This window comes from Phaenicophaeus curvirostris, chromosome 6 (assembly GCF_032191515.1).
Source record: "Phaenicophaeus curvirostris isolate KB17595 chromosome 6, BPBGC_Pcur_1.0, whole genome shotgun sequence".
Lineage (NCBI taxonomy): Eukaryota > Metazoa > Chordata > Aves > Cuculiformes > Cuculidae > Phaenicophaeus > Phaenicophaeus curvirostris.
Window position 1 is genome coordinate 7,564,452 of NC_091397.1, and position 26,925 is coordinate 7,591,376.

Here is a 26,925-nt window from a genome sequence, read left to right on the forward strand (position 1 = left end):
CATTCTACAACACAGAGAAGTTCAATAATAAAACTAAACTCACTCAGGAACCTTTTCCAATTATGTAATGAATCCAGTTACAGTATTAACTACTGATTCACTGACAAATATCTGGTATATAGTATCCAGGATCAGGAATAGGACTGAAACAGTTTTTCAGAAAAATACAAACCACCACACACCATTTCGCTGGCTCATGTTTTCAAAGCACAGGTTGTTTGGGTTTGGTTCATTTATAAAATCAATCTGCTACAAAGTAACCACACTGAAGAAGGGGACAGCTAGCCTCTCATTGTCCAAATGAAAAATACAAAAATAAAAATCACACTTTTCCCTTCCTTTACAGTTGGGATCAAGTTTGCTGAAGCCAGGCAGTTATATAATGCACACTTTGACTTGTGACCTATTTGCTTATACAAAAACCATCATTTTTGACGGCCTGGACAACCACCATGTGCTGGGAACACAGTGTGCTTTAAAAAGTGGGTTTTTCCCTTTAATTCAGAACTATAGATCAAGGCAGCCAGGAGGACAATCTAAAATTAACACCATACAGGCATGCTTTGAGATCATGAAGAATTAAAATGGCACTCTTCTCTAAAACAGTGTGCACTGAGTACTTCACAATATTTAACCAAAATTAATTAATCCTATCTCATTTTTCATCACTCCAGAATTCACACCAGGAAATGAAAGTGCTAAAAATTAAAGGAGAGAAAGAGTTGTGCTACAGGGAACTGTACAAACCCATGGTTGTGAGAGCCCCTGTGTGGGGGGGGGTGCAGGGCTCAGTACAGACCCCAGCAGGGCTCCCCACTCTTTGAGGTGTTCCCGCTCCCATATTTTTATTTTAAATGGGTCAGGGATTATCCAGCAAGTGGGTAACTTGCACCCACACCTCTAGGTCTGCAGTCAGGCAGGGTTTGTCCCAAAATGCTGTCACGTTCTTTCCCTTTCGAGCTGGGTCCCCCCTCTCTCCCTCCCCTCCTCCCTCCCACCACCTTCTCTGTTCCCCCAGGTCCCTCCTATCTCCCCAGTCCTCTCCTGGTTGCCCCCGTCGCCCTCCAATCTTCCCTGCCCCCCAAGTCCCCACTGCCCTTCCAAGGCCCCCCTATCTCCAGTAGGCCCCTCTATCCCCTCAGGGGACTCCTATCCCCTCTGTTCCCTCTGGTCTCCTCTGTCCCCACTCCCTCCCAAGATCGACCCTTGTCCCCCCTGTCCCTCCTACACCCTCCCCGATTCCCTCTGCCTCCCATGCCTCCTCTGGTCACGTCGGTCCCCCCTAGTAGTCCCTATCCCTCCAGTCCCCTCGTCTCTCCCAGTCCCCCCTGTCTCCCCTGGTCCCCCTCCTAGTCCAGTCTGCAAAGGTCCCCTCAGACTCCCCTGCCTCCTCTGCTTCTTCTAGTCCTCCTTGTCTTTGCTATACCCACCTCCCACCCCGATCCCCTCTGTCTCCCCAACCCCTCCACCTCGGGTCTCCCTGGTCCCTCCCAAGCCACCCTATCCCCAGAGGTTGCCTCTGTCTCCCTGATCCTCCCTGGTTCCCTCAGTCTCCTGTGTCCCCTCATCACCCCTGTCATCCCCCTCATGGTTCCCCTTGTTCCTCCTGTCCCTTTCAGTACCCTCAGTCTCTCCAGGTCCCCACTATGCCCCTGAGGTCTTGTATCCAGTACTCCTCCAACTCTCCAGGTCTCCATCCCTCCTATTATCCCCGGCCCGCTCTGTCTTCCGCAGTCGCTCCTGTTCCCCTTGTCCCTCTGTGTTCCTCACAGTCTCCCTTGTCGCCCCCTGTCCTCCTTGCCCCCCCCAGTCCCCCCGTCTCTCCCTTGGCCCCCTCAGTCTCTTCTGGTCCCCCCTGCAACCCCGTCCTCCCCAGTTCCCCCTGCTCCCCCTATCCCCAAAGGTCCCCTCTTGTCTCCCCCAGTCCCCTCTGTTCCCCATGTCTACCCAGTTCCTTCTGTCCCCTCCGCTTCCCCTGGTCTCCCCTGTCCCTCCTACTGGCCCTCAGTTCCTTCTGTCCCCTCAGTCCCCCCGGTCTCTTCTGTTCACCCACATCCCTGCTGTCCCCCTCAGTCCCCCCTGGTCTCTTCTGTTCCCCCACAGCCTCTCTGTCCCCCTTGGTTCCCCTGGTCCCCTCTGTCTCCCTTTCTCTCCCCTGCCTGCCTGGTCCCTTCCGTCCCCCCTGCGGTGGCCCCTGTCCCTTCTCTTCCCTTTGCCTCTCCCAGTCTCCTCTATGCCTCCTATCCCTCCCCCACACCAGATTCCCTCTATCTCCCCAGTCCCCAGTGCCTCTGTTGCCCCTCCCCGACTCCCTCGCCCCCGCTGGTCTCTTCTGTCCCCCATATTCCCTCTGCCACTCCCTGTCCCCCCAGTCTCTCCTATCATTCCATATCCCCTCTGTCCCCCTCAGCCCTCCCAGTGCCTCTGTTCCCTCAATCTCATCTGCTCCCCTATATCCCCTCTGTCCCCTCACTCCCCTCTGCCTCCCTTGTCCCCGCTGTCTCCCCAGTCCCTTCTGTCCCCCACCGGTGGCCCCTTTCCCTTCTGTTCCCTCTGTCTCTCCGGGTCTCCCTCTGTCTCCTCCCTGTCCCTCCTATTCCCCCCGCCCCGGTTCCCTCTGTCCCTCCAATTCTCCTGCCCCCTCTGTTGCCCCCTGTCCCCCCGGTCTATTCTGTCCCCCTGGTCTCTTCTGTTCCCCCACACCCCCTCCGGCCCCCTCAAGCCCCCCTGTACGCCCACACCCCCTCCGTCCCCCTCAAGCTTCCCTGTACCCCTAGTCTCTTCTGTCCTTATAACCCCTCTGTCCCCCTCAAGTCCCCCTGCCCCCCATATCCCCTCTGTCCTCCTCAAGCCCCCGTTTCCCCAGTCTTTTCTGTCCCCCTATAGCCCCTCTGTTGTCCTCAACTCCCCTTGTCCCCCCAGACGCTTCTGTGCCCCCATACCGCCTCTGTCCCCCTCAAGCCTCCCTGTACCCCCCACATCGCCTCTGTCCTCCTCAAGCCTCCCTGTATCCCCAGTCTCTTCTGCCCCCCCACATCCTCAGTTCCCCTCAGCCCTCCCAGTCCCCATTTCTCTCTACTGCACCCCTGGCTCTCTCTGTCCCCCCCAGTCTCTCCTGTCCCCCCATATCCCCTCTGTCTCCACCCTGTCCCTCTGTTCCCCTCAGCCGTCCCAGTCCCCGTTCTGTTGCCCCCCGACTCCCCCCTTTACCCCGCCCCCCCCGCCCCACACTCACCCCCGGCAAATCCGCGTTGCGCGACATCGCCCAGCGCCGCGGCGCCCCTCACACCCCCCCTCCGGAAGATGGAGGGGCCGGCATCGGCGCCCGCCCGAGCGCTCCAGGTGGGGGAGAAGAAGTTATTTACATGCCCCGGCCCGAGCCCCGCGGCAGCTCAGCACCGCCCGCCCCCGGCCATGCCCGCCCCGCTGCCCCCGCGGCTTCACCGCGCGCCCATGGCCGCGGAGCGATCCGCGCCGCCCAGCCGCGAGCCTCCCCGAGCCGCGAGGGGGAGGAGGAGGAGGAGGAGACGGGGAGCGGGGGGAGGGAGGGAGGGAGGGAAGGGAAAAGGGGGGAAAAAAAAAGGAGGAAAAAAAAAAGAAGAAGAAAAAAAAAAGAGCGGAGTGAAAGTAGATCCGGCGGCGGCGGGTGACTGCAAGGTGCGGGGCGGGGTGATGCGGCCCGAGCGGGGCCGGCTGCGCTGCTGAGGGGAGGCAGAGCGGCGGCGGGCGGCGGGAATGCGCGGACTGGATCCCCGCGGGATGGAACGGAGCCGCCTGCAAGGCACGGAGCGGAGTCCCGCGGCTGGAGCGCACCGGAGCGCTCGCCCGTGCTGCCCAGGCGAGGCAGAGCGGCGGCGGGAATCCACGGACTGGATTCCCGCGGGGTGGAACGGAGCCGCCTGCAATGTGCGAACCGGAATCCCGAGGCTGGAGCGGACTCAAGCGCTCCTGGACTCGGGTGTTCGGCTGCGCTGGCGAGGCCAGGCAGAGGGGCGGCGGGAACGCACGGACTGGATCCGCGCGGGCTGGAACGGAGCCGCTGGCGAGGCCAGGCGGGGCCCCCGCTGCCCCAGGAGGTGCCGCCCCGGGGCCCCCCGAGCCCGGGGGGCGGCGCCGGCAGCGCCCGCCCGCAAGCCCCGGTGCTCTGGCACCCCCGCGCCCGTCCTTCTCCCCGCCCCGGTCTCCCTCTCCCTTCCCCCAACGCCCACACTTTTCCCGTCCAGCGAAGCGGCGCAACTGGAAAAGTTACAGGACGTTTCCATAGCTGCCGGTCGCTTCCCCACCCCGGCTGGTTGGGGCTGTCCGGAGGAAAAAGGCAAAAAAAAAAAAAAGAGAAAGAGGATTTTAGCTTTAAAGGTGAAGGTGCGACTCCGGGGCTGGCTCCCCCCCTCCTTTTTAACCTTTTCCAGGCTGCTCTGCCCTCCTCCAAACCCACCCGAGCCAAGAAAGCGAGCCTGACACATGCCCACCTACAAACTCTTTCCCAATCCCTCACGTGGTCCCTGCCAATTCTCTTTTTTTTCTTCTAGGGAGACAAACAAATCAAGAAAGCGTTACGCAACTGTCGCTCCCCTTGGATCGACGGCTACTCGCAGGTTAAGGAGCGACGCGGCTACTCCTGCTCAGCTCCCACGCGGCAAAACCCCCGGCACAGCCGTCTTAAAATGTCACAGACTGGTTGGAAAAGACCTCCGAGATCATCCAGTCCAGCCCCCAGCCCAGCACCACCGTGCCTGCTAAACCCTGTCACAAAGTGCCACGTCTACAGGCTTTTTTAACACCTCCACGGATGGTGACTCCACCACTTCCCTGGGCAGCCTGTCCCAGTGCTTCACCACTCGTTCGGTAAAGGTATTTTTCCTAATATCTAATCCAAACCTCCCGTGGCGCAACTTGAAGGCATTTCCTCTCATCCTGTCACTTGTTACCTGGGAGAAGAGACCAACACCCACCTCACTACAACCTCTTTTCAGGGAGCTGTAGAGAGCCATAAGGTCTCCCCTCAGCCTCCTCTTCTCCAGGCAAAACAACCCCAGTTCCCTCAGCTGCTCCTCATAACACTTGTCCTCCAGGCCCTTCACCAGCTTCACTGCCCTTCTCTGGACACACTCCAGCAGCTCAATGTCTTCCCTGTACTGAATCATAGAATCACAGAATCATAGAATCACGAGGTTGGAAGAGACCCACTGGATCATCGAGTCCAACCATTCTTATCAAACACTAAACCATGTCCCTTAGCACCTCATCCACCTGTGCCTTAAACACCTCCAGGGAAGGTGACTCAACCACCTCCCTGGGCAGCCTCTGCCAGTGCCCAATGACCCTTTCTGTGAAGAATTTTTTCCTAATATTCAGCCTAAACCTCCTCTGGCGGAGCTTGAGGCCATTCCCTCTTGCGTCCCCTGTCACTTGGGAGAAGAGGCCAGCACCCTGCTCTCCACAACCTCCTTTCAGGTAGTTGTAGAGAGCAATAAGGTCTCCCCTCAGCCTCCTCTCCTCCAGGCTAAACAACCCCAGCTCTCTCAGCTGCTCCTCATAAGGCCTGTTCTCCAGCCCCTTCACCAGCTTCATTGCTCTTCTCTGGACTCGCTCCAGACACACAGTATTCCAGGTGTGGCCTCTCCAATGCTTGAGTACAGGGGCAAAATACATTTGTTTAAATATCAGACAACACTACTCTGACTTACCTGCCAGACACAAATAAGACCAGGCACTACCTGTATTTTCTCACTCATATGATTTTTTTTAATCAAATTCTCTTGTTACACCAAGCCGCAACTGGATGGACTTAACCTAGAGCAATTTCCCTTGTGGACAAGCAAATACACTGGGTGTTGCCTTACCATACTGGTTAGAGAAATTCTCAATAAATCATAGAACCACTAGGTTAGAAAGGACGCACTGGGTCATCGAGTCCAACCATTCCCATCAATCACCAAACCATGTGCCTCAGCACCTCATCCACCCATCTTTTAAACACCTCCAGGGAAGGTCACTCAACCACCTCCCTGGGCAGCCTGTTCCAGTGCCCAATGACCCTTTCTGTGGAATATTTTTTCCTGATGTCCAGCCTGAACCTCCCCTGGTGGAGCTTGAGGCCATTCCCTCTTGTCCTGTCCCCTGTCACTTGGGAGAAGAGGCCAGCTCTTGGGAACTCAAAAAGACCGTTTTACCTCTAAGACCAAAACAAACCAAACCCAAAACTCCATGCTGATCCATGCAGCGTGATCTACCCATGGAGCAGGAGTGGGCCAGCACTGCCTGTCAGTCCATTTTCCACTGGAACATGCTCTGGGCACCCAGCCTACAGGGAAGGTTTTAGCAAACCAGTTCTACAGAGATAAGATAAAATTTTAAGAAGGCGGCACTTGCATGAAAAAAAATTAATGTGTTTGCTCTGAAACAGGTAACTACTGCACGAGAGCCACTGTGCCATGTCAGTACAGGTATGGAGACATACATATATATATAGCTCCAAGGAGCTATCGAGCTACCCTTTATTAGCACATCTCTGATAACCACGCATATAAGCACATGTAGTCTGCTCGCATCAAGATGTTAAATTAAACCCTGGCAAAGATGGTAAATGTCAATATTTCATTTTGCAGAAAGGATTGGTTATTTTGGTCCAGCTAACAAGTGGTGAATTGCTAAACCACCACCAAGACATCAATCACTTCACCCATTCCCTTCAGCACTCACAACCCTTTAGGTGTTGCCAGGACAAACGCTTCTCAGATGCACATCTCCACAGTTTTTAAGCACTTCCCTAACCAGTCATTCTGAGATTAACTAAACTCAATTCCTCTTAAACCAAAGAAAATAACCAGCAGTAGACAGAAGCTGTTTACTTTTCAAATTATTTAGAATCATAGAATGCTTTGGGTTGGAAGGGACTTTAAAGATGATCCACTTCCAACCCCCCTGCCATGGGCAGGGACACCTTCCACTGGATCAGGCGGTGTGGGAATTTGTGTTTACGCTTATCAGGTGAAGAGAGGCTCGAGCACCAAGTCCATTGTATGCCAGCTCTCCCAGAACCACCAATGGATACAAGCTTCCACTACAACCTGGTGTGGCACCTTCTGAGACAACAGCTCCTGTAGCATAACTGACACACCGTAAGTTCACATTCAAAGTTGTTTCTGCTGCTATACCTTAAAACCTGTAGCTATTCTCAAACATTCTCCATCATGTTTTAACAAATCAGGCAATGGGGCACCTGACAACTTTAAGTATGGCAGCACAACAAGACAATTTGCAATTTAATAACAGCTGGTGAATAATAACAACAACAATTTCAATAATAATAATTTACTCTCAGTACTTTCCCCTACTGTTCATGTGACCCAAGAGGCAAGCTAACAGGCACAAAGTCACCTGAGCTGGCCTTGTTCATCTTCAGAACCCCATGGATCTGCAATTACTCTCAAAAGCAAGATGCAAGATTTAGTCCTTTCACTGTAATGTGTTAATTGCCATCAAAAAAAAAAAATCTTTGTAAATTCAAATCTGTAATTTTAGTCACATTCACTAATCACTACTTTGCCATGCATGCTGCCCATGAGCTGCCTTCAGCAGGATTTATAAAATGAGCCAAAGGAACAACTCGGGGCAGGGTTTCCCATTCGGCAGCAGTTCCAATTGAGGCTGATCCCACCCCACGCCTCTGAACTGTGCCCATTCAGCTGTACATTGGATCCCATTGTGAACCAGATGAGCAGACTGATCCAGCTAGAGGGTAACCCAGCAAGAAGCAGTGGGGATGGACACTAAGAAAAGGCAGGGCAGTTTTTTCTGCATCAACTCCCTGCCCTGATTCACACATCTCCACAAACATGTGTCATCATGATGGCAAGGCATAAACTGTTCAAGCCAATACTCCTGCCAAGAACATGTAGATGGGAAAAATGGGATCAGTCATCTCTCCTAAGACAGACGACTTCTTTTTGTAAGCAACAGAAGCGATGGATTTAGTGATTAAGATAAAAACTTATGTCTATGCATATGTTGGACTGTCTTCTTCCAAACTCAAACTGATTAACCAAGGATAGAGCTCTCCCAAGTTAATCAAGATACGTTTAATGAAGCATGCCTCACTGTTTATGATGGGCCTTATTTACCATTCCTAACTTTTGGAGAATGCTGCTTCACAGCAACCAAGAGAAATTCAGACATAGATCATACAATCATAGAATACTTTTCACTGGGAGGGACCTTTAACGGTCATCTGGTTCGACCTCCCTGCAGGAGCAGGGACATCTCCAAGTCCATCAGGCTGCTCAGAGCCCCATCTAAGTTGAACCTGAATGTTTCCAGGGATGGGGCATCTACCACCTCTCTGGGCAACCTGTTCCAGTTTCACCATCCTTATTGTAAAAAGTGTCTTCCTTACAGCCAGTCTAAATTTCCCCACCCTTACTTTAAAACCAATACTCTTTGTCCTATCACAACAGGCCTTGCTAAAAAGTTTTCCCCATCCTTCCTGTAGGCCCCCTCTAAGTACTGGAAGGCTGCAATAAGGTCTCCCCACAGCCTTCTCAATGTGTCACCACTTCCAACGTATTTCAATCTCAATTTCAGGTGCAGTACATGTACAAATATGGGATTCACAGCAGAAGTATTATTTGGTTACAATACCTAGGTCATACATTTGGTTTGATACTTCACCAATTTCATAACATACAAAGATGAAAGCACAGAACTGTGTTGTCTTTTTTAAGCATATTTCTTCTTAACTTCTGCTGACCTGCTATTTCCAAGATCTTCAGTGGGTTTTTAATAATATTATGAAAGAATCACAATGACTTGAGATCAAGCCATTAGTATAACAAGCAGACAACAAGCAGAAAAGGAAACTCAAGTATTTTTCCTTAGCCTGGCAATTCTATTGAAACGTAAAGGTAATTTACCTCCTAGCACTCTTCCATGCTACAAACCAACTTGAATCAGCCTATTCTGTGAATTCAGTTTATTTGCAAATTCCATTTTTAATGCCAAAACACAGATGAAACAGAAGAAGTCTGACTTCTTTTTTTATTGCATTTGAAGGGGTTTGGAAGTTCTTAGTTTCTGACCTGTACCAAGACAGTCTCTGGAGATACAGACTGCATTTGTAAAACTGACAAAAATAAAATAGAGGTTCCAAATCATATTTTTCCCCTCTTCCCTGTGTTTTCTCTTGTGAGCATGAACCACATCATGTTTGGAACCCAAGATAGGTCAGCAGCACATCATACAGCCAAGAAACACATTTTGTGCATTAACTATATACCCACCCCAACATACCATTATAGATTTGATTTAGAGCCATTCCATTTAAGATGTCATACCTAGCAAGCATGCTATTAAAAACAAAATATGAGCAGTAACATAAGCTAAGTAGTTGAAATAGCTTTCTACATAGAAAGCATCCAATTCCATGTATTCTTATGGCTTCGACAGACAAGACTTGACAAATACTACCAAAAAGGTTCAAGGTGTCTTTCTTCCCTGGCATCTTTCCATGTTTCAGCCAAAGGCTACCGTCCCTGAGACAGAGATGGCAGAACAGGGCATTCCAATGCAAAGCCCACCCTTACACTTAATTCACTGCTTAATGTAAATTTGAGGTAGAAAGCCCAAACAAACTGGAGGGGATAATTTTGCCTCTGTGGCTGATACCTTCCCAACAAGCATTAGCAGGGATGTCTGAAGGTGGCTTGTGCTCACTAACTGTCATCAGATCCCTAACACAATGCAAACAGTGATATCAATGGAGAAGCATAGGCTGTATCAATTTAAAACACACATCTGAAAAAAAAATTTAAATAAAAAATATAGGTCTTGAAATCTTACATTACTTCTAGAAATCTCAGATTTCCTTACTCACTTCTTCACTTTCCCAACAGCACTGTCTTACCAGGTATCGAAGCAGCACGACATGCACTGCTTTCTGACACAAACGCTGCACAACAGACCAGAGTCTCCTGACCCGTGTTCATTCTACACTGCTCCTAAGTGCTGGTATGAGTGAACTCTGTTGTGTAACCAAAATGGCAATGTAGTACTGCTTAACAGAAATAAAGAGGTGAGCAAGTTAATTCAGAAAGGACTAAAATCCAATATAGACAAATAGAATCACAGAATTATACAATGGTTTGGGTTGGAAGGGAACTCACAGAACATCCAGTTCCAATTCCCCTACCATAGGCAGGGACACCTCCCACTGGATCAGGTTGCTCAAAGCCTCATCCAACCTGGCCTTGAAAACCTCCAGGGATAAGGCAGCCATGACTTCTCTGGGCAACCTGTGCCAGTGCCTCACCACCCTCACAGGAAAACACTTCCTAATATCTAATCTAAATCTCCCCTCTTTCAGCTTAAAACCGTTACCCCTCATCCTATCACTGTACTCCCTGATAAAGTTTCACAAGTGAAAAGATCACAAGTTGAAAAGAAGATGCAAGAAGAGAAGAGGTAGAAAAGAGGGAATATTGGAGCACTCACAGCCATCAAAAAATGACCCACTGGTAATGACGTGTTGTTAGCAGCTAGCATAGACAGGACAAAACTGTCTCTACAGTCCATGATGAAAATCCAGTGAGAATACAAACTCTGACATGTTTGCTTTAAAGTTAGCAAAATAGTTCTACTCTTTTCTAACAGATGAACTTTTAAATATACTTCTAAAGAGGACAACCTGGAACACCAGGTGACACCATTTCTGGAAAAAAAAAAAAAAAGGCAAAAAAAAAAACCACGATAAGGAAATAATAATTTATTTAGTATTTGTGGAATGACACAGATTAATAGATAAAGCAAATATAAGGTGACAGAGAGAATAGGGAACACAGACAATGAAACAAGAGATTTACCAAACTATTTCCTTTCAAGAAATAATAGAGGAAAACACCTTCTACAAAAGAAAGCTTATTACGCATAATTCACTGTGTGTAAATGGAAGGTGTAAAACATAAGTCATCGTGACCATCAGAAGGGATGGTCATAGAACAGGATCATACAATAACTCAGGTTGGAAAAGACCTCGGGGTCGGCTAGCCCAACCTCCTGCTCAAAGCAGGTCAAACAGAGTCAGTTCCTGACATGGTTTACAAATATTTCTGAAGTTCAGTTTATTGTATACATAACTAAGTAATTATACACAGTGCTGAAATCTGCTGGTGGGATGCTATTCAACATAACTTATGCCCCAAACAGACCAAGTGCAGATGACAGATCAGGGCAATATTCAGGTGATACTCATTTAGCCCCCACCACACACGTGAACATCCCTTCATCTGGGATTTCCTACCCGATTGCTCTAAGGAACTCCCTCCTCAGACCTTAATCCTTCCGAACTGCATTTCGGAGATGCCTAGTCCTCTCTCCTGACTAGTATAAAGACTTCAGCAGAATTTGAGCACACTTCCTCCTATTCATTGGTAAGCTTCTTGAGTAATAAAATAAATACCATTATTCTTTTAAAGCTTTGAAAGAAAACAATAAAGATGGAAACCAGACCATCATAATAATGCTGAAAAAGAAACCTAGGTGGCGTGACTAGGGGAGTTAGAATTCAGTCTCTGCCCTGTCCCCAAGGCCCATTACTAATGGCTGTGGTGGAATACCTTCCCACACCACGTGATGTGGTCACATCCATGCAGCTGGATATTCCCCAGGTTCAGTTTGGGCTACATACTCGGGGATCAACGAAAGAAAAAAACAGAGAAACTCAACAGCTTAATCTAACAACATTTATAGTCTTTGGGTAAAAGCCAGGTAACAGTCTAGTCTTTAGGTAAAACCAGTCCATCACAATACTTGAACAAATTCTAGTCAAACAAGGGAAACAGAGCACCTTAGAACACAAAGGATAGCTGAGTGCCCAAGCTTTAACTCAACATGTTTACACATGCCCCAGACAGACAGTTATTACTTCACTTTTTTTGAAGTGTGAACTAACTAAGTATAGACAAGAAACTCTCATTGGTCTAAAAAGGTCTTTAAAATAACATGGTCAGGCTAGCAATTTAAAAACAGGTTCTTTTTGCCTATCAAGACAGTCTAAAGCAAGTAAGACAAAAGAACCAAGACACAATAATTGAAAAAAAGTAAACTGAATATATCCTTAAAACAATATCTATTTACATTCTCAGTAATTTAATCCCCCACTGACAGCATCTGGCCAACAACCCTTGGGATCGAGATTTTCTGCTTGTCTGTGAAGGAAGTATACAATCAATAGCACTTTGTTCTGTTCTGTTCTACCAGTGTATCCTTAGCTGAGACGACCACATATAGAGCACACGACATGAGTCAGTTTACCAAGTTTTTGTCTTTACTCTTTACCAACAAGCACACTGGAAACAGAAATGATTGTATGTCCAAGCTGTACACAGCACACGAGAGGACAAAGAATACTCTCCCATTACAAAAATGGGGGACAAAATAAGCCAGTCATGGGCCAACCCTCACTGCTACACAAAAGACCCTAGGGAAATCATTTATTTAAATAATCTTGCTTACAGATCATTTATTTCCTGAGTCACCCCCCATTTCTGGGTCCAGTTCTCTCCTAAAAGGTTTCTGGAAGACACAGGCAGAAAAATAAATTACAATTCCCACTGAATCCGTTTTGCCCTTTCCTTTGTATAAATCTCTACCAGGATGCCTGATGCGAGGTTAATTATGCAAAACGTGAACCAGGAAAAATTGTACCGCAGAAGACTGACGTAGCAGTGAAAGCTAGTGTTTCCCAGTACATCCCTTCTCCTCTGCTCCCGCTAGAGCAATTCTGCTGCGAGCTGTTCTTCCTCCACTTACATCCCTACGGGTTAGAGAACATTAACTGTGGAACAGCGTTTGCCCAGGAGGCTGAAAGTAAAACTGATGAGAATTCTATCGGTTTCACTGAATTTCTCCTTTAAAAAACAAAAACAAAGCTCCAGTTATGGTTCTACAAGCAAATTAAACATAGTTGGCGGTGTTGGCCTTGAGGCCGACTAGCACAGAACAGCCTATATCCATGCTACCTAATTCTCCAACTCCCCAACAAAGCAGCCACACGTAAACTTACACTGGGAACATGCGTGGTGCACACAGAGCCTTGGGCAGCCCTGGGAGCCTCTTGGAAGAACGTGGCAGGCCCAGGTTGGAACTGCACAGGCAAACACTACAATAATGTGACAACAGGGACAATGGCCTCTGGTGCCTCCAAACATTCCCTGTTGTGTTTCTTACGAGCACAGACGTGGCCACTGTGAAGAAGCTGAGCAGTACCACACTACTAATCAATACAGAATACAAGCACAGCCATTAATTAGTCCAAGCTATAAATGTTGAAATTTAAAGAAATAGAAATGAATCTGTTTTCCCCTTCATTTTTAATTTTACTTCCAATCTCCCTTTCCCAAGCATTCTGTTCACAGTGAAGTTTAAGCCTCACACAGTTTAGTGTGGTAAGAAAAGAAATACTGAATTCACCTGTTTTTATTTCAAGCATAGGGCTAAAAACAGAGAAGAAGGGGAAAAAAAATGGGAGCAGAAACAAAAATATAAGCAACAGAGAATAGGAACTAGGGAATAAGGAACTGGAAAGGCTAGGACAGAAAAAAATCCACTGAACGAATGAGGGGAAATAATAATAGAATTTAATAATATATTTTTGAAGCAACCAACAGAGCTTTCAGAGCACGTATCCTGAGGGGAAGAGGCAGCCTTCATCATCCAGGCGCCTAATGGAAAACCAAAATGACAGAACAAACAGCCCAACATGTTTGTGAAAATGTTGAGGACAACTGTTTCACGAAGTTGAGGGTGCCAGAAGAGCAGTTACTTCACACTTCACTCCATTAGGGCAGGCTCCATTTTAAACATCTCAGTGTGTACAGTGAATTGGCTGGAAGTGGTAACGAGAAGCGTTTGCTGTGCCAAGGAAAGGGAACAAATGAGAACAGTAGAAAAAGGAGAAGAAATTTTATCTTCAATTAACTGAAATAAGAAAAGCAAATTTCAACAAACTCTTTGAACTTGTTGCTAGCATCTCTGGAGAATGCGATTTAAAGGAGGACTGGCAGCGACTGTGCTGGAATACACACAATGAGAAAGTATCGCAGCACAAGGGAGAGATAGGAAATGCAGTATGAACAACACAGGCTGCATCAAAAGCAGCCAGTAATAAGGGTCTGAAACTAGAAAGAATCATATTAGGAATGGAAACAAGGGCATTTTAATGAATATTAAGGAACAGCATAAACTGTCAGGGATAAAAATCAGAAGAGATAAAAGCACAGCACGCGTTATTACCACTGTGCAATATAAAAGGCAAACAAGTTTCAGAAATACTTTAGAAGTAAGAATAAAAACACAGAAGTCGGTACATAACAGTGTTGAAGAAGAACAATCGGATAACAAAACAGAATCAAATGCCTTTCTCTGTATTCCAGCCTTCATAAAACAGATGTATTGTAGCTAATATTAAAAACTGGTTTTCTTATTAGGATAAAAAGTCAAGGAAATTCAAATCAGCAGGACAAGGAGAAATTCACACTACATTTCAGAAACAAACAGAAATCATCCCTAAACTAAGAGTGATCATCTTCCATAATACAATCCCAGTGAAATTGCCCTAAGACAGGTTGGCAACTATGAACTAGAGCATTCAAAGGGTATTTATTTGCAAATTATTCTCAATCAAGGTGGGAGGACACCTCAAGAAAGTTCCTTCCTCCAGGACGTGCATGAAGAAATTCATAGAATCATGGAACCATAAAGGCTGGAAAAGATCTCCAGGATCATCAAGTCCAACTGTCAGCCCAACACCACTGTGCCTACTAAACCATGGCCCAAAGTGCCACTCTCTGAACATCTCCAGGGGTGGAGACTCCACCACTTCCCTGGGCAGCCTGTTCCAATGCTTCACCACATTAGGATGTTTTTCTAATATCCAATCTAAACCTCTCCTGGCACAACCTGAGGCTGTTTCCTCTCATGCTATCACTTGTTACTTGGGAGAAGAGACCAACACTCCCCTCACTACAACCTCCTTTCAGGTAGTTGTGGAGAGTGATGAAATCTCCCCCTCAGCCTCCTCTTTTCCAGGCTAAACAACCCCAGCTCCTTCAGCTGCTTCTCCAAGACTTGTTCTCCAAACCACACACACACACAGAGAGGCACTGCATACAACCCATGGCTGGGCCAGGGGTGATAAACATTTGAGAAGAAACGATTTTAACAAAAATCTTTCTGATAAATTAAAAAGCAGTTCATACTAACCAAGTGAAATTTACTAAAGACTAGCAAATTTTCAAAGGATAAATCAGATAAGTCAACATCACGATGCTACTTAAGTTAAGCTTGTTCAGCACAGAACAAAGGAGACAACTGCCTAATAAAAGGTTATTATGAAAATTGTTTGCCACAACAGCTGTGGAAAGTCCTAACTGTGAGTAGTACAAGACAAAACTGGCTTAATCAGCTGTAAAGATTTAATACTTTAGAAAATTAGTTACTGAAACGAACTGCCTGGAGATGCAGTGGAATCGCATTCACCAAATACTTTAAAAACAAGCTGGCGGAACATTTGTTTGAACTGGTACACATACACAACACAGAAGGATGAGCAAGACCACTCTAAAGTCTACTTTGGCCATATAGTCCCATTCATCTGTGGCGACAGAGTAAAATTAAATGTTCATTTTATTTAAAATTATTTCATTGTGCTTCTGAACTCCACACTACACAAAAAATCATATAATCATACAAAGGTTTGGGTCGGAAAGGACTTCACAGATCATCCAGTTCCAACTCCCCTGCTACAGGCATGGACACCTCCCACTGGACCAAGTTGCTCAAAGCCCCATCCAACCTGGCCTTCAACACCTCCAGAGATGGGGCATCCAGAGTTTCCCTGGGCAACCTGTGCCAGTGCCTCGCCACCCTCACTGTAAAAAACTTCTTTCTAATATCTAATCTAAATCTACTCTAACAAACTAACACTGCAGACAGTCTTCACCAGACAGGCAGGAGGGCAGACACTGTTCTCAGAGCAGCTCAGGCTCCACACACCTGGGGATGCTCCAGGAGTCACCCTGAATTAACTGAGGCTCCCAGGTGGAACCCTCAACAGCCACATAAGATGCTGGTAAACATTTAGCAGCAGAGACTGCACATTTGGACCACATCTTCACTACCTTACTGTGACATACCAGTGATTCAAATTGCTCCAAGGAATATAAAAATATAATAGGCAAAATTAAAAAGAAAAGTAACTATTCCTAAAGCTGATTTTTTCTGATAGCCTAATGAAAACTATTTTTGGCAAGAATTTATTATTGACAATAATGACACAGAAGTTAAAAAATGCCTCTTTTTCCTCCCTTCGCCCAAAGCCAAAGGTTGGGATGGAACATCCCAGTTTGACAGGATTTCCAGAAGTCTCTTCAAGAAAAGTGATTAGAAGGTTGACAAATACAGCATTGAAAATTAGCAATAAGATTGGTGCATGTGTGATTTAATAGAAATATTTCCAAAAAAATGTGAAAAGGAAGAATATTTTGAAAGAAGCAAGACCCATTACTATTTTATTACATATAGTACCTATATATTGATATATTTGTAGCAAGGAGCTTTCACAATACCAGACACTACTATTAACACAAAACATTTTATTTATACTGTTATTTGAGGGTAGTTTGAATATTGAATTTAGGAATGATTCTAAGGATCAAAGTGACAACTGAAGTTCCTTATTTAATCAATGCCAACATTTGGGCAATCAGTGAAAAGAAAACAACTTGTTTGTCTATATACTACGAAGAACCCTCTCGATGGCGATTGTTTTTTAAAATAACCAACCATACATAACATGTCTAAAGGCTGTGAAAAGCACTCACAATCTCCTCTAAGAGCTCCTGTATTGAAGAACTCAAAGAAGTCAGCCTTAAAATCAAACTTCCTGTAATTTCTGACAACTGAGGCTATAGGTCTGCAGATACCACTCAGAGCTGGCAGTGCTACCCAAAGCTGTAGCCCTGCCTCGCTACAGCTCACACGCTCGCTCTGGTCTCCTCTCTCACGCTATCGCAAACAGGTTTCTTTGCCAGGTTAGTTTTAACCCAGATCACTTTCCCAGCACAGCTCACCACATGGCTACCCAAGAGAGAACAACCAGCTGGCAGCAGAGGGAGGGCAGCTCTGCTGCCAGAACCAGCTTAAGATTTATGGTATTTAGGGAAAATAACCACCTGATGCACTCCATACACTCACTACCTATGTTTCCCCAAATAGTAAATGCTCTAGGCTTTATTTTTTTTTCCTACCTCACCTTATTTTCTTTTGAAAGAATGAAAGCACCACCGCTACCAGAAGAACTGAATGTAGTCCTTGAAGCAAGCACCCAAACTTATATTCACTAACCCATCTGCTAAATCCAGGAATGGCACAAATGGGAATATTTAGTGCCATCCTTCTAGTAAAAAAAGAAAACAAAAAATGCAGAATTCTATACAAGTTCCTAGCAAACAATACCTGCTACAGTAAAATCTTGCTTATCTGTAATTATCCAAACTATATGAATCATGCAGACTGCATGAATTGGTAATATATTAATATATTAAACCCAGATAGGAGAAAAGCTTTCAGTGCTTACCATTTCATAATATCTTAGCGTACCTATGACAGCATTCCTCAGAAAGCTAAATCCAGAGCATCACTGTATAACAACATAAGGGAGCAATCGCTAGGAGTGGATAAGGAAATTTTCTTTTCCCTAGTTATCCAGAACCCTGCTACCCCTCCAACGCTATTGTGGGACAGGTGGGCCAAGAGTGAAAAACACACAACTCTGGCCTAAGAAAGGCAGAGCTTACCTATTCTCAGCAAGCCAACTGCCTTGCAAAACCACCTCTCAACTCAAATGGCAACAAAGAATAGAAATATCCATTGCCAATTACTTGTCTTATTAAAGAGCAATGACAAGAACTTAGTAGTAGTTGAACATGCCAACACTAAAGAAAAATAATATCATCAAGCAAAGGCAAGAAAACTTCATTATTTTATTGTTTTAACCTAGGAAAAGTCTCCTGTGTCATCAAATAGAGGATGAAAAAACACCTGGTGTGCAGATGGCTCAGAGAGTAGAAACCAAGCGACTGCGTTCTTATTCCTACTTCTGCAAAGACATGCCTTGTGATTGATACGCCTAACGTGTTGAGATTTCACAGACTGCCATCAAACCTGGTCTGTCATGATACTATTCAATAGCTCTTGGAGGTCCTCTCATGGCAAGTCCAACAGAAGTTCCATGGACCATCAAATACAAACATTAACAAACTAACATCTATGAAGTTGAAAAAAAACTCAAAGAATCCTTCATTTGTGAGTGCAGCCTATTTCAGATTGTGAAAACTGTCGGCTAAGGTTATAGAAAACTATCTATTTCCAACGTTAGGCCTAATCTCACCCGTAAGACACAAGTGAAGACACCCTGTCATGTTAATCAACTTTTTAACAACCTTGAAAATGTGGCAAAGCAATTCTGAAAAATCCACTAGGTGTAACAACTTTCATGGTCATACATCACAGAAGTCCAACCAAAAAACTGAAAATCGAAAGATCAGTGCAGACATCATTTACCTCCCAACAGTGGTGTGAGCAGGTTAAGTCACGTTCCTATGCAAGAACTACGTAGGATAGTTGAGGAATTTCTTGGTAGTGTGGATATGATGGAGCAAGTAATGCAGCATGGACTGTCAAAGGACGTGGCACAAAGCTCCCATTAGAATCATAAGATGGTTTGGGTTGGAAGAGACCTTAAAGATCATCCAGTTCCAATCCCCTTGCCATGGGCAGGGACACCTCCCACTGGATCAGATTGCTCAAAGCCTCATCCAACCTGATCTTGAACTCCTCCAGGGACGGGGCATTCATGATTTCTCTGGGCAAGCTGTGCCAGTGCCTCACCACTCTCAAAGAAAAACATTTCTTCCTAATATCTAATCTAAATCTCCCCTCTTTCAGCTTAAAACTCTTCCCCTTGTCCCGTCACTGCGCTCCCTAATAAAAAGCCCCTTCCCAGCTGTTCCTTTAGGTACTGGAAGGAGCCCGGTGCGTGCAGTCTGGTCCTGCTCTATGAGGGACGGACTAGAAAGGCATCCACAGACCCAGTGTCACATCCGTGTTCTGAAGCCGACTCCCATGCCTCACCTTTTCACACCGTGTGATCTAGGATGTACCTTCTGGCTTCTGGCCAAGCACTTCCATACGTGGCCTGTACAGGCAGAAGGATCGGCCTCTGTTTGCTTTCATACCTTAACCCTTAGCAGTACAATAGTTGTACAAAGCCCACACATTGCAAGTCTTCCACCTGGCCAGGCAGTAATGACTTTCCCTAACATGCACTTAGGAACATTTTTATTGTGGAACACCATATAAGTCTTATATTTGCAAATGTTAAGATTGTGATATGAGGAAAGGGCAGGTAAGTAAAGATACAGGTAAATATCACACAGAAGGTATATGATGAACTGAAGAAACACAGGTCAGCTATAAAGAGAATCCATCCAGCACCTTAAGCTTCTTCTGAAATGAGCACAGATATCTTTAAACATTGTCCTACTGTATTGCCCATGCAGCTAAAGTAATAATAAAAATTCTTAAATAATCATTTCCTGGCAAAAATACTGTGCTTACGTGTCCTCAAAATTATCTGCATGTGTGAATCTGTAGCCTTTGAAAAACCTACTGCAGCTTACATTGGCTGAAACAATGACAAATTGAGATGAAAATTAAACCAGAGGTAAATAAACACAAAAAAAGTTTTCCACAGATTTCATGCTTTTGGAAACCATTATTATCCTATGCCGTTTTAAACTACACACATTTGCAAAAAATAGTTTGAAACAGACATCAAAGCCTGGTGGATGCCAAAAATCAAATTTAAAATGAGCTTAGATACTGACTGACTGTTACGGTGATCACAACCCATCAGACTTCTGCTGCTCAGTTTTTGCTAAGAAGCTACATCTGTTTGTGCCGCCTGTAACCTGTAGTGATTAGGAAAGCTCCAGTACTTAAAATAGACTACAAAAATGTTTACTGCACCTGTACTGTACTATTCTGATAATTTTCCTGAGTAACCAGATGTTCACATAATGACAATATCTTTAAAACAGAACCAATACACATCCCCTGCAACTTCTCTTTGATCAAATCCCTATCCTTCAGGTCCATAGCCTGGAAGCTGAGGTATAATCAACATACAGGAGTTTCCAAGATTTCAAGTTCATATTGTGAGATGGCCCCTAATTATTTCCATTTTCTCCCTACAATACTAGCTAGGCATCTTTTGTCATCAAGTACCTGAAAGTTTCTTCCTCCTAAGTCACTTTGTGTCACCACTAATGCAATTTTATTACCTTTTTTTGGCTTTCATAAGTGCAGTCTCACCACCTTTTAGATACATTTGAAAGACAATACTACAAAAATATTTTCCTTGTCCTCTGCCTTCATTATAGTTCTTTGTGCTCTCCCTTCTTCCTGAGGAACCATATCATGAACAACCTACTTGCTCTCAATTTCAAGGCTCCGCACAGGCTGTTCTAGCTCTACCTCTTAAATCTGAAAGGATGCTCTATGCAGATACCCCATTGTCAAAATGTAACGAATAAAACACATGCGTTTGCTTAGCACTTGAAGCAGGAAACAAGCTACCCATGAAAATCCTCAGGGTGACAATGCTATCCTCCTTGAAATACATCTTCCAAGTCTGATGCCTATGAATCATTCACCAATGCCAAGACAGCCAAGGTACTTGAACTTCTGCATGTTCTTTTGCTCATAGCATTCTCACAGCTGCCTAGTGCTTTCCCAATATGTATCTTACATTTACATGCCATCTTATCTTTACATTTAAATTAAGAAATTGTTTGCGCAGAAGCAATCTTTGCTTATGCATTCGTACTGTGTGCAGTATAATGGTGCCCTGACCTCTAGGCACGGTTACAATATAAATAATAAAAATGAACTGTTCACCTAAGATCAAGTCTCCTGACAATGCTATTCATGAAGCTAGATCCTTCAAACAATGATAAAAAGCTGTCTGAGCATCATGCCCCACTGTCAGCAACTCTCCAGCTACTGATGCCACAAAGAAACTGATTCCAGGTTCATTACCTACAGGAAACCTCAACACAAACACACACCCACGCCCCTGGAATTTTCACCAATAGCCAGGTAAAATGTAGGATGACAGAGACTTGTGCAGAGCTGTCCTACTGAAGAACCCTGCGCTCCCTTAACATAAGCCTGCTTCTGGGAAGAGTTGAGAATCCTTGGCATCTTACAGAAGCAGATTCAAGGCAGTTTCCCATCTGTCTGCTTAAACTCATCAAATTTGCTTAAAAAGATGGCCTTCAAGAAGGTAAAACACCAACCTACAGCATTCTCCAATATGGCATTGTTCTTTAATGGAGGCATCCATAGCTGAGGAATTATTCTGTTTTGGCTTTGTGGGTTTAATGCGGGGCTCTTTGGTTTATCATTACTTAGACTGCATTTAAACTGAACATTCAGTGGAACATTTCCTATAATGGGATAAAGCAGTTGAACAATTTGACTGGCTAATAGTGATTTAGACATGTGATTACAGTACAGAAAATGGTCTGACATATGCTCTTTTATCTGGTTTACATGAGGCACATTAATCCAACTGGAAAGCACAGAAGTGAAAAGGAAGACAGGACTAAGCAGTCGTATAAAACAAAAAAAAAATTTTTACTTATTTTATTTCTGCATTTGCTTGGCTAATTGTAATCAGTATCTTGTGAACAGCAAAAATTATGAAACAAAGCCATTTTCTCCCCAAAATGGATGAAATTAAAGAAGACCAGTCTATATCTACTCCATGAAAGAAAAAAAAAACCACAACTCTTTATGAAATATTAGTTTGAAAAGCATTTATGACTTATGACATAACACCTTTATCAACATTATGGGTTTTCCATAAAGAGATAGAAGGACACCAGGCACGCTTAGCACCACAGCAGACAGGAACAATCACAGTGTGAAGAAAAAGAGCACTGGTTAATTTTAACTTTTGTCTCAGCTAATTTCATTACTGTCTCTTATATGAATGCTTATAGACATGTCAGCATAAGTACCTATTTTTCCAGGAAGATCTAATTTCCTCCTGAAACTACTGGACAGTATTCTCACGACAACAGCAACCTAACTGGGGAAAAAAAAAAGGAATTACCTCTTTATCACCCACTTTTCATCAAAGCACGTACACAACCTCAGGCTGGCCTACAGGATATGCCAATCTGCAAATAATACTATTTCTCTTTTTGTGCAGATGAGGTACATTTCAGTTGTACTTGCATTAGTCTTACAACTTCTTCTAAAAAATAAAATACTCAAAGGTTTCCTATATAAGCTTTGGATTCCATATGCAGAAAGAAAATCAAAGGATGTCAAAGTAAGAGTAAAGCAGATGAAGCCAAGGACAGTACTATGTGTATGTGTTTGCAAGCTGCTTTCAGCTATCACTATATGAATATATGAAATATTCTATTTCATAGAATTAAAGTATGGTTCGGGTTGGAAGGGATCTTAAAGATCATCCAGTTCCAATCCCCTGCCATGGGCAGGGACACCTCCCACTGGATCAGGTTGCTCAAAGCCTCATCCAGCCTGATCTTGAACTCCTCCAGGGAGGAGGCATCCATGACTTCTCTAGGCAACCTGTGCCAGCGTCTCACCACAGTAAAAAATGTCTTCCCAATATCTGATCTAAATCTCCCCTCTTTCAGCTTAAAACCGTTACCCCTCATCCTATCCCTGCACTCCCTGATACAGAAGCCCCTCCCCAGCTTTCCTGGAGCCCCTTTCAGGGCTGGAGGCTGCTCCAAGGTCTCCTCGGAGCCTTCTCTTCTCCAGGCTGAACAAGCCCAACTTTCCCGGCCTGTCCTCGCACGGGAGCTGCTCCAGCCCTCTGACCACCTCTGGGGCCTCCTCTGCACTCTGACAGACCCACGTTCTTCCTGCACAACCCGTATCAAGTGAATTCGTGAGATAATTAAGAGGAGGGAGCCGCAAACAATGCCTCTTCGCCAAAACCAGAGGCAGGAACGCTACGATCTTTGAAAGGAAACTTTCAACGACAACAATAACAAACCCCACGTATCCCAAACTAAGGATATTTACGTGAGGTGTTTGTAGCGTGGAACAATGGTAGCGGGAAGCACAGCGGCCCCGTGCACTCGGGTCCAGGCTGGCAGCTCCCTGCGGCCTCGGGAGGCTCCGGGGTGAGCGGGGAGCCCCGCACCCGCTTTAAAGAGCCGGGCGGGTGTCAAACCGAGCGCGTCCCTTCAAAACAAAGGGGAACAAACTCCGAGGCTCCAAGCAGGCTCTGACCATCGTTACAACGCTTCTCCTCGCAACGCGCCGGCCCGGCTTTACCGCGACACCCCGGGAGCATCCCTGGGGGAGAGCGGCGGGGCTGAGGATCCCTCGGGGGGCGGCGGAGGGGGAGCATCCCCCACCCCACCCCAGGGAGAGCGGCGTGTGCGCCCCACGGGGGGACGCGGGGGTCCCCGAGCAGAGGGAGGCGGCCGGGAGGCGCCGCCGGGCTTGGCCGGGGAGCGGCGGGGCTGGCGAACGCCCGCGCCCCCGGCGGGGAAGAGGCCTCGGTGAAGGGAAACCCGGCAGAGCCGAGGAGGAGGAGGTGGAGGAGGAGGAGCAGGAGGGGGGGGGGTACACCTTTCCCCCCTCCATCCTGGTTGTTGTGCTTCACCGCCGTCCCGAGAGCGGCGGCCGCCTGACAGCTGCCCCAGCGCAGCGCTCGGCGAGGAGAAACTCTCGCCCCAACTTCTCTCTCGCTCGCCTCCGCGTTTGGGAAAGGGACAGAGAGGGATGAGGGCGTCCCTCCTTGCCAGCCCCCAGCCGCCCCCCCACCCCTGGGGTGACAACCGGCTCGTCTTTCCCAAAGAGAGGAAAGGGAAGGCGACCAGGAGCTGCCGTCAGGCACAGGGAGCAGCCGGGCGTCCCGGGGAAGAGAAGCGAAAAGGAGAAGGGGGAAGGTGCAAATGGAAAAAAAAAAAAAAAAAAAAAAAACAGAAAAAAAAAAGGAGGAAGGGCGAAGGGGGAAGAGCTAAAGAGAAACTCTGAAGAAGGAGGAGAAGAAAGGAATAGGGACGGTGAAAAAGAAAAGTGGGAAAGGGAGAGCAGGCGGAGGAAGACAAAGGTGAAAAAAGAGGAGGAGGAGGAGGGGAAAGTGCAAAGGGGAGAGGAGGAGAAGAAGAAAGAAGGGGCCCTTCTCAAAATGGCATTGGGCAGGAGGGAGGGGGCGACGGGCCCCGAGCCTCCGCTGACAGCTCTGCCGGCGCCGGCCCCTGCCCCTCTCTGCCTCGCACACACAAACGCTTGAACTTACTTCTTTCTGGCTCTCTGGAAAGGGGAAGCGCCATCTTTGCGAGGCCGGCCCCTAGGTCTTTTGTCTGTGGCTGCTGCTGCTGCTGGGGGGGGAGCTCCAGGCTCGGGGGGCTGCTGCTGCTGCTGCGGCTGCTGCTGCTGCGGCTGCTGAGGCGGCTCCAGCACCGCCACCGCCAGACTCTTGTCCTCCGTTGACATCCTAGTCAGCAGGACGAGAGAGACACATGGATGATGATGATGAGGGTGATGATGAGGGTGAAGATGAGGATGGTGATGGGGATCCCGATGCTCCTCCTGCGGCTCCTCTCCTTCTCACCTCCGCCTCCTCCACCTCCGCCTCGCATCGCTGGCCTCAGCCGCCGCCGACCAGCACAGGTAGCAGGGGGAGCAGCATGGGGAGAGCAGGAGGAGGAGGGCAGCGGGGGGCGAAGAGAGAGAGACAGAGAGAGAGAGAGAGAGAGCGCAGAGAAAGGAAGGGTCTCAAACACAATAACACCCCCTCCCCGAGCTCGGCGGGGTCTGTCGGGGCTGGGGGAGGTGGCGGGCGAGGTGAAAGAGAGCGAGAGAGAGGCGGCCGATCCCGCCGCTGGGCTCTTCCCCCCCTCCTCCCTTCCACCACCACCACCACCACCACCACCACCACCACCTCCTCCTCCTCCTCCTTCTCCTCCTCCTCCTCCCCTCTCAGAGGCCCCGGGAGCTGGCGGCGGCTCCTGCGCTGCCCGGCTGCGGCGGCCGCCGCTTCATTGTAGAGCGTCCCTGCGCCCTCCCCCCGCGCGGAGCCCCCGGGGGCGGAGGAGGAGCGGGCGGCGGCGCCGGGGGACCGGCCCGAGCCGAGGAAGTTTTGACAGCTCCAGCTGGTGTGTGTGTGTGTGTGTGTGTGTGTGTGTGCGTGCGCTTCGGGGGCTCAGGCCGGCCGGGCTCCGCGTCCCCTTCCCAACCGGGCCGGGAGCAGGAAGTTTAACTTTGGGGAAAGAAGGAGGAGGAGGAAGGGTGAAAAAAGGGGAGGAGGAAGAGGGAGGAGGAGGAGGTGGCTCCCTTCCCCTTCCCCCCCCTCCCCGTCCCCGCGGGGTGGGGAAGGGATCCCGGCGCTGCCCTGGTGTGTAACACCCCCACCCCACCCCCACCCCCCTCTCCCCTCCTCCAGTGCGACACACAGACCCGGCTCCCCCCGCCGCGGCCCCGCACTGCGCCTGCCCGGCCCTCCCGTCCCGGCGCTCCGACACCGACCTCGGCGCTACCGCCGGCTGCGGGGAAACCGCGGAGCCCCGGGGGGGACGGGACGGGGCGCTCAGCTCCGCGCACCCGCCCAGCTCTGACTCGCTCCGCTTCGCGCACCCGCCCCGCACCCGCTGATCTTCGCGCACCCGCCCCGCACCCACCCAGCTCCGCGCACGCACCCCGGCAACCCGTTGGCTCCCCACCCTCTCCCCCCTTCTTTTTTTTTTTTTTTTATTTATTTTCCCTAAAAAGACTCGGAAACAAAATAAAAAGCCGCATCGGGATGCGAGCGGGTGCGGGGCTGGGCTCCCCGGCCCGGGGGAGCCCCAGGGCTGGGCTGGCTGCGGCCCGGAGGCGGGGAGCATCCCCCCTCTTCCCCCCGCGGCGCCTCTGCGGCTCGGGGAGGGCGGGGGAGAGCGGGGAGCGGCGGGGGAGCCGCGGCCGCCCCGGGGGAGGGGAAGGGAGGAGGGAGGGAGGGAGCAGAGTTCAGCGCCGTGTGCGAGGGAGACAAAGTCTGGGGAGCGTGGCCGCTTTCCCGCAGCTCCGGCTGGAACAGCTGCGGCCGCTCGGGGCGGGGGGGGGGGTTGGGGCTCCCCCGGGTGGGGGCCCGCTGGCCGCCTGCCCGCCCGGCTGCGCCGCGGCTCGGGGCGGGGTTAAGCCTCATTACACGGGATTTAACGTGTCCCGGAGGCCAGGAGGGACTCCCGCTCCGGAGGGGAGGGGAGCGGGAGGGACGCGGCTTCGCGGCCAGAGGAAAGTCCGGCCGCGGGGCGAGGGAGCGGGGCCGCGGGCTTCGCTCCCGCAACCTGCCCCAGGGGGAGCGGAGGGGAGCCGGGGGCAGCCCCTCGGGAGGCCTCCCTGCCTCCTTTTACCTCGCTGCCTGCCGCCGCCGCAGCCCCGCGGGGCCCCTCGCCCGGGCCTGAGCCTCCCTGCTTCTCCCTCCCTCCCTCCCTTCATCTCTCTCTCCCTCCCTCCATCCCTCCCTCCTTTCCCCTGTCCCTCTCTCCTTTCCCCTGTCCCTCCCTCCCTCCCTTTCTCTCTCCCTCCCTCCCTTTCTCTCTCCCTCCCTCCCTTTCTCCCTCCCTCCCTCCCTCCCTCCCTCTCTCCATTCCTCCCTCCCTCCCTTTTTCTCTCCATTCCTCCCTCCCTCCCTTTCTCCCTCCCTCCCTCCCTCTCTCCCTCGCTCCCTTTCTCCCTCCCTCCCTCGCTCCCTTTCTCTCTCCCTCCCTTTCTCTCTCCCTCCCTCCATCCCTCCCTCCTTACCTTCCTCCACTCCGTCTCTCCCTCCCAACT

General features: G+C 48.4%; 1 protein-coding gene and 1 long non-coding RNA gene across 10 annotated transcripts in view; one reads left to right on the plus strand and one right to left on the minus strand.

Moving 5' to 3' along the window:
* Positions 1-25,018, minus strand: part of KMT2C (lysine methyltransferase 2C) — a 218,921-nt gene extending 193,903 nt beyond the window's left edge. For 7 of the 9 annotated variants that reach the window (XM_069859274.1, XM_069859276.1, XM_069859273.1 and 4 more), the window contains exon 1: positions 24,413-24,614. In XM_069859274.1, the coding sequence (XP_069715375.1) occupies positions 24,413-24,609 (197 nt within the window). In that variant the 5' untranslated portion in view covers positions 24,610-24,614. Of the gene's footprint in view, positions 1-3,235; positions 3,415-24,412; positions 24,615-24,727 lie in introns of those variants that run through there. The other 2 variants (XM_069859268.1, XM_069859275.1) reach the window with 2 other exon arrangements.
* LOC138722361 (uncharacterized) lies at positions 4,543-7,585 on the plus strand. Its single transcript, XR_011337688.1, has 2 exons — positions 4,543-4,845; positions 6,991-7,585. It is a non-coding gene; the product is annotated as an uncharacterized lncRNA (long non-coding RNA).
* Positions 25,019-26,925: the final 1,907 nt, after the last annotated feature.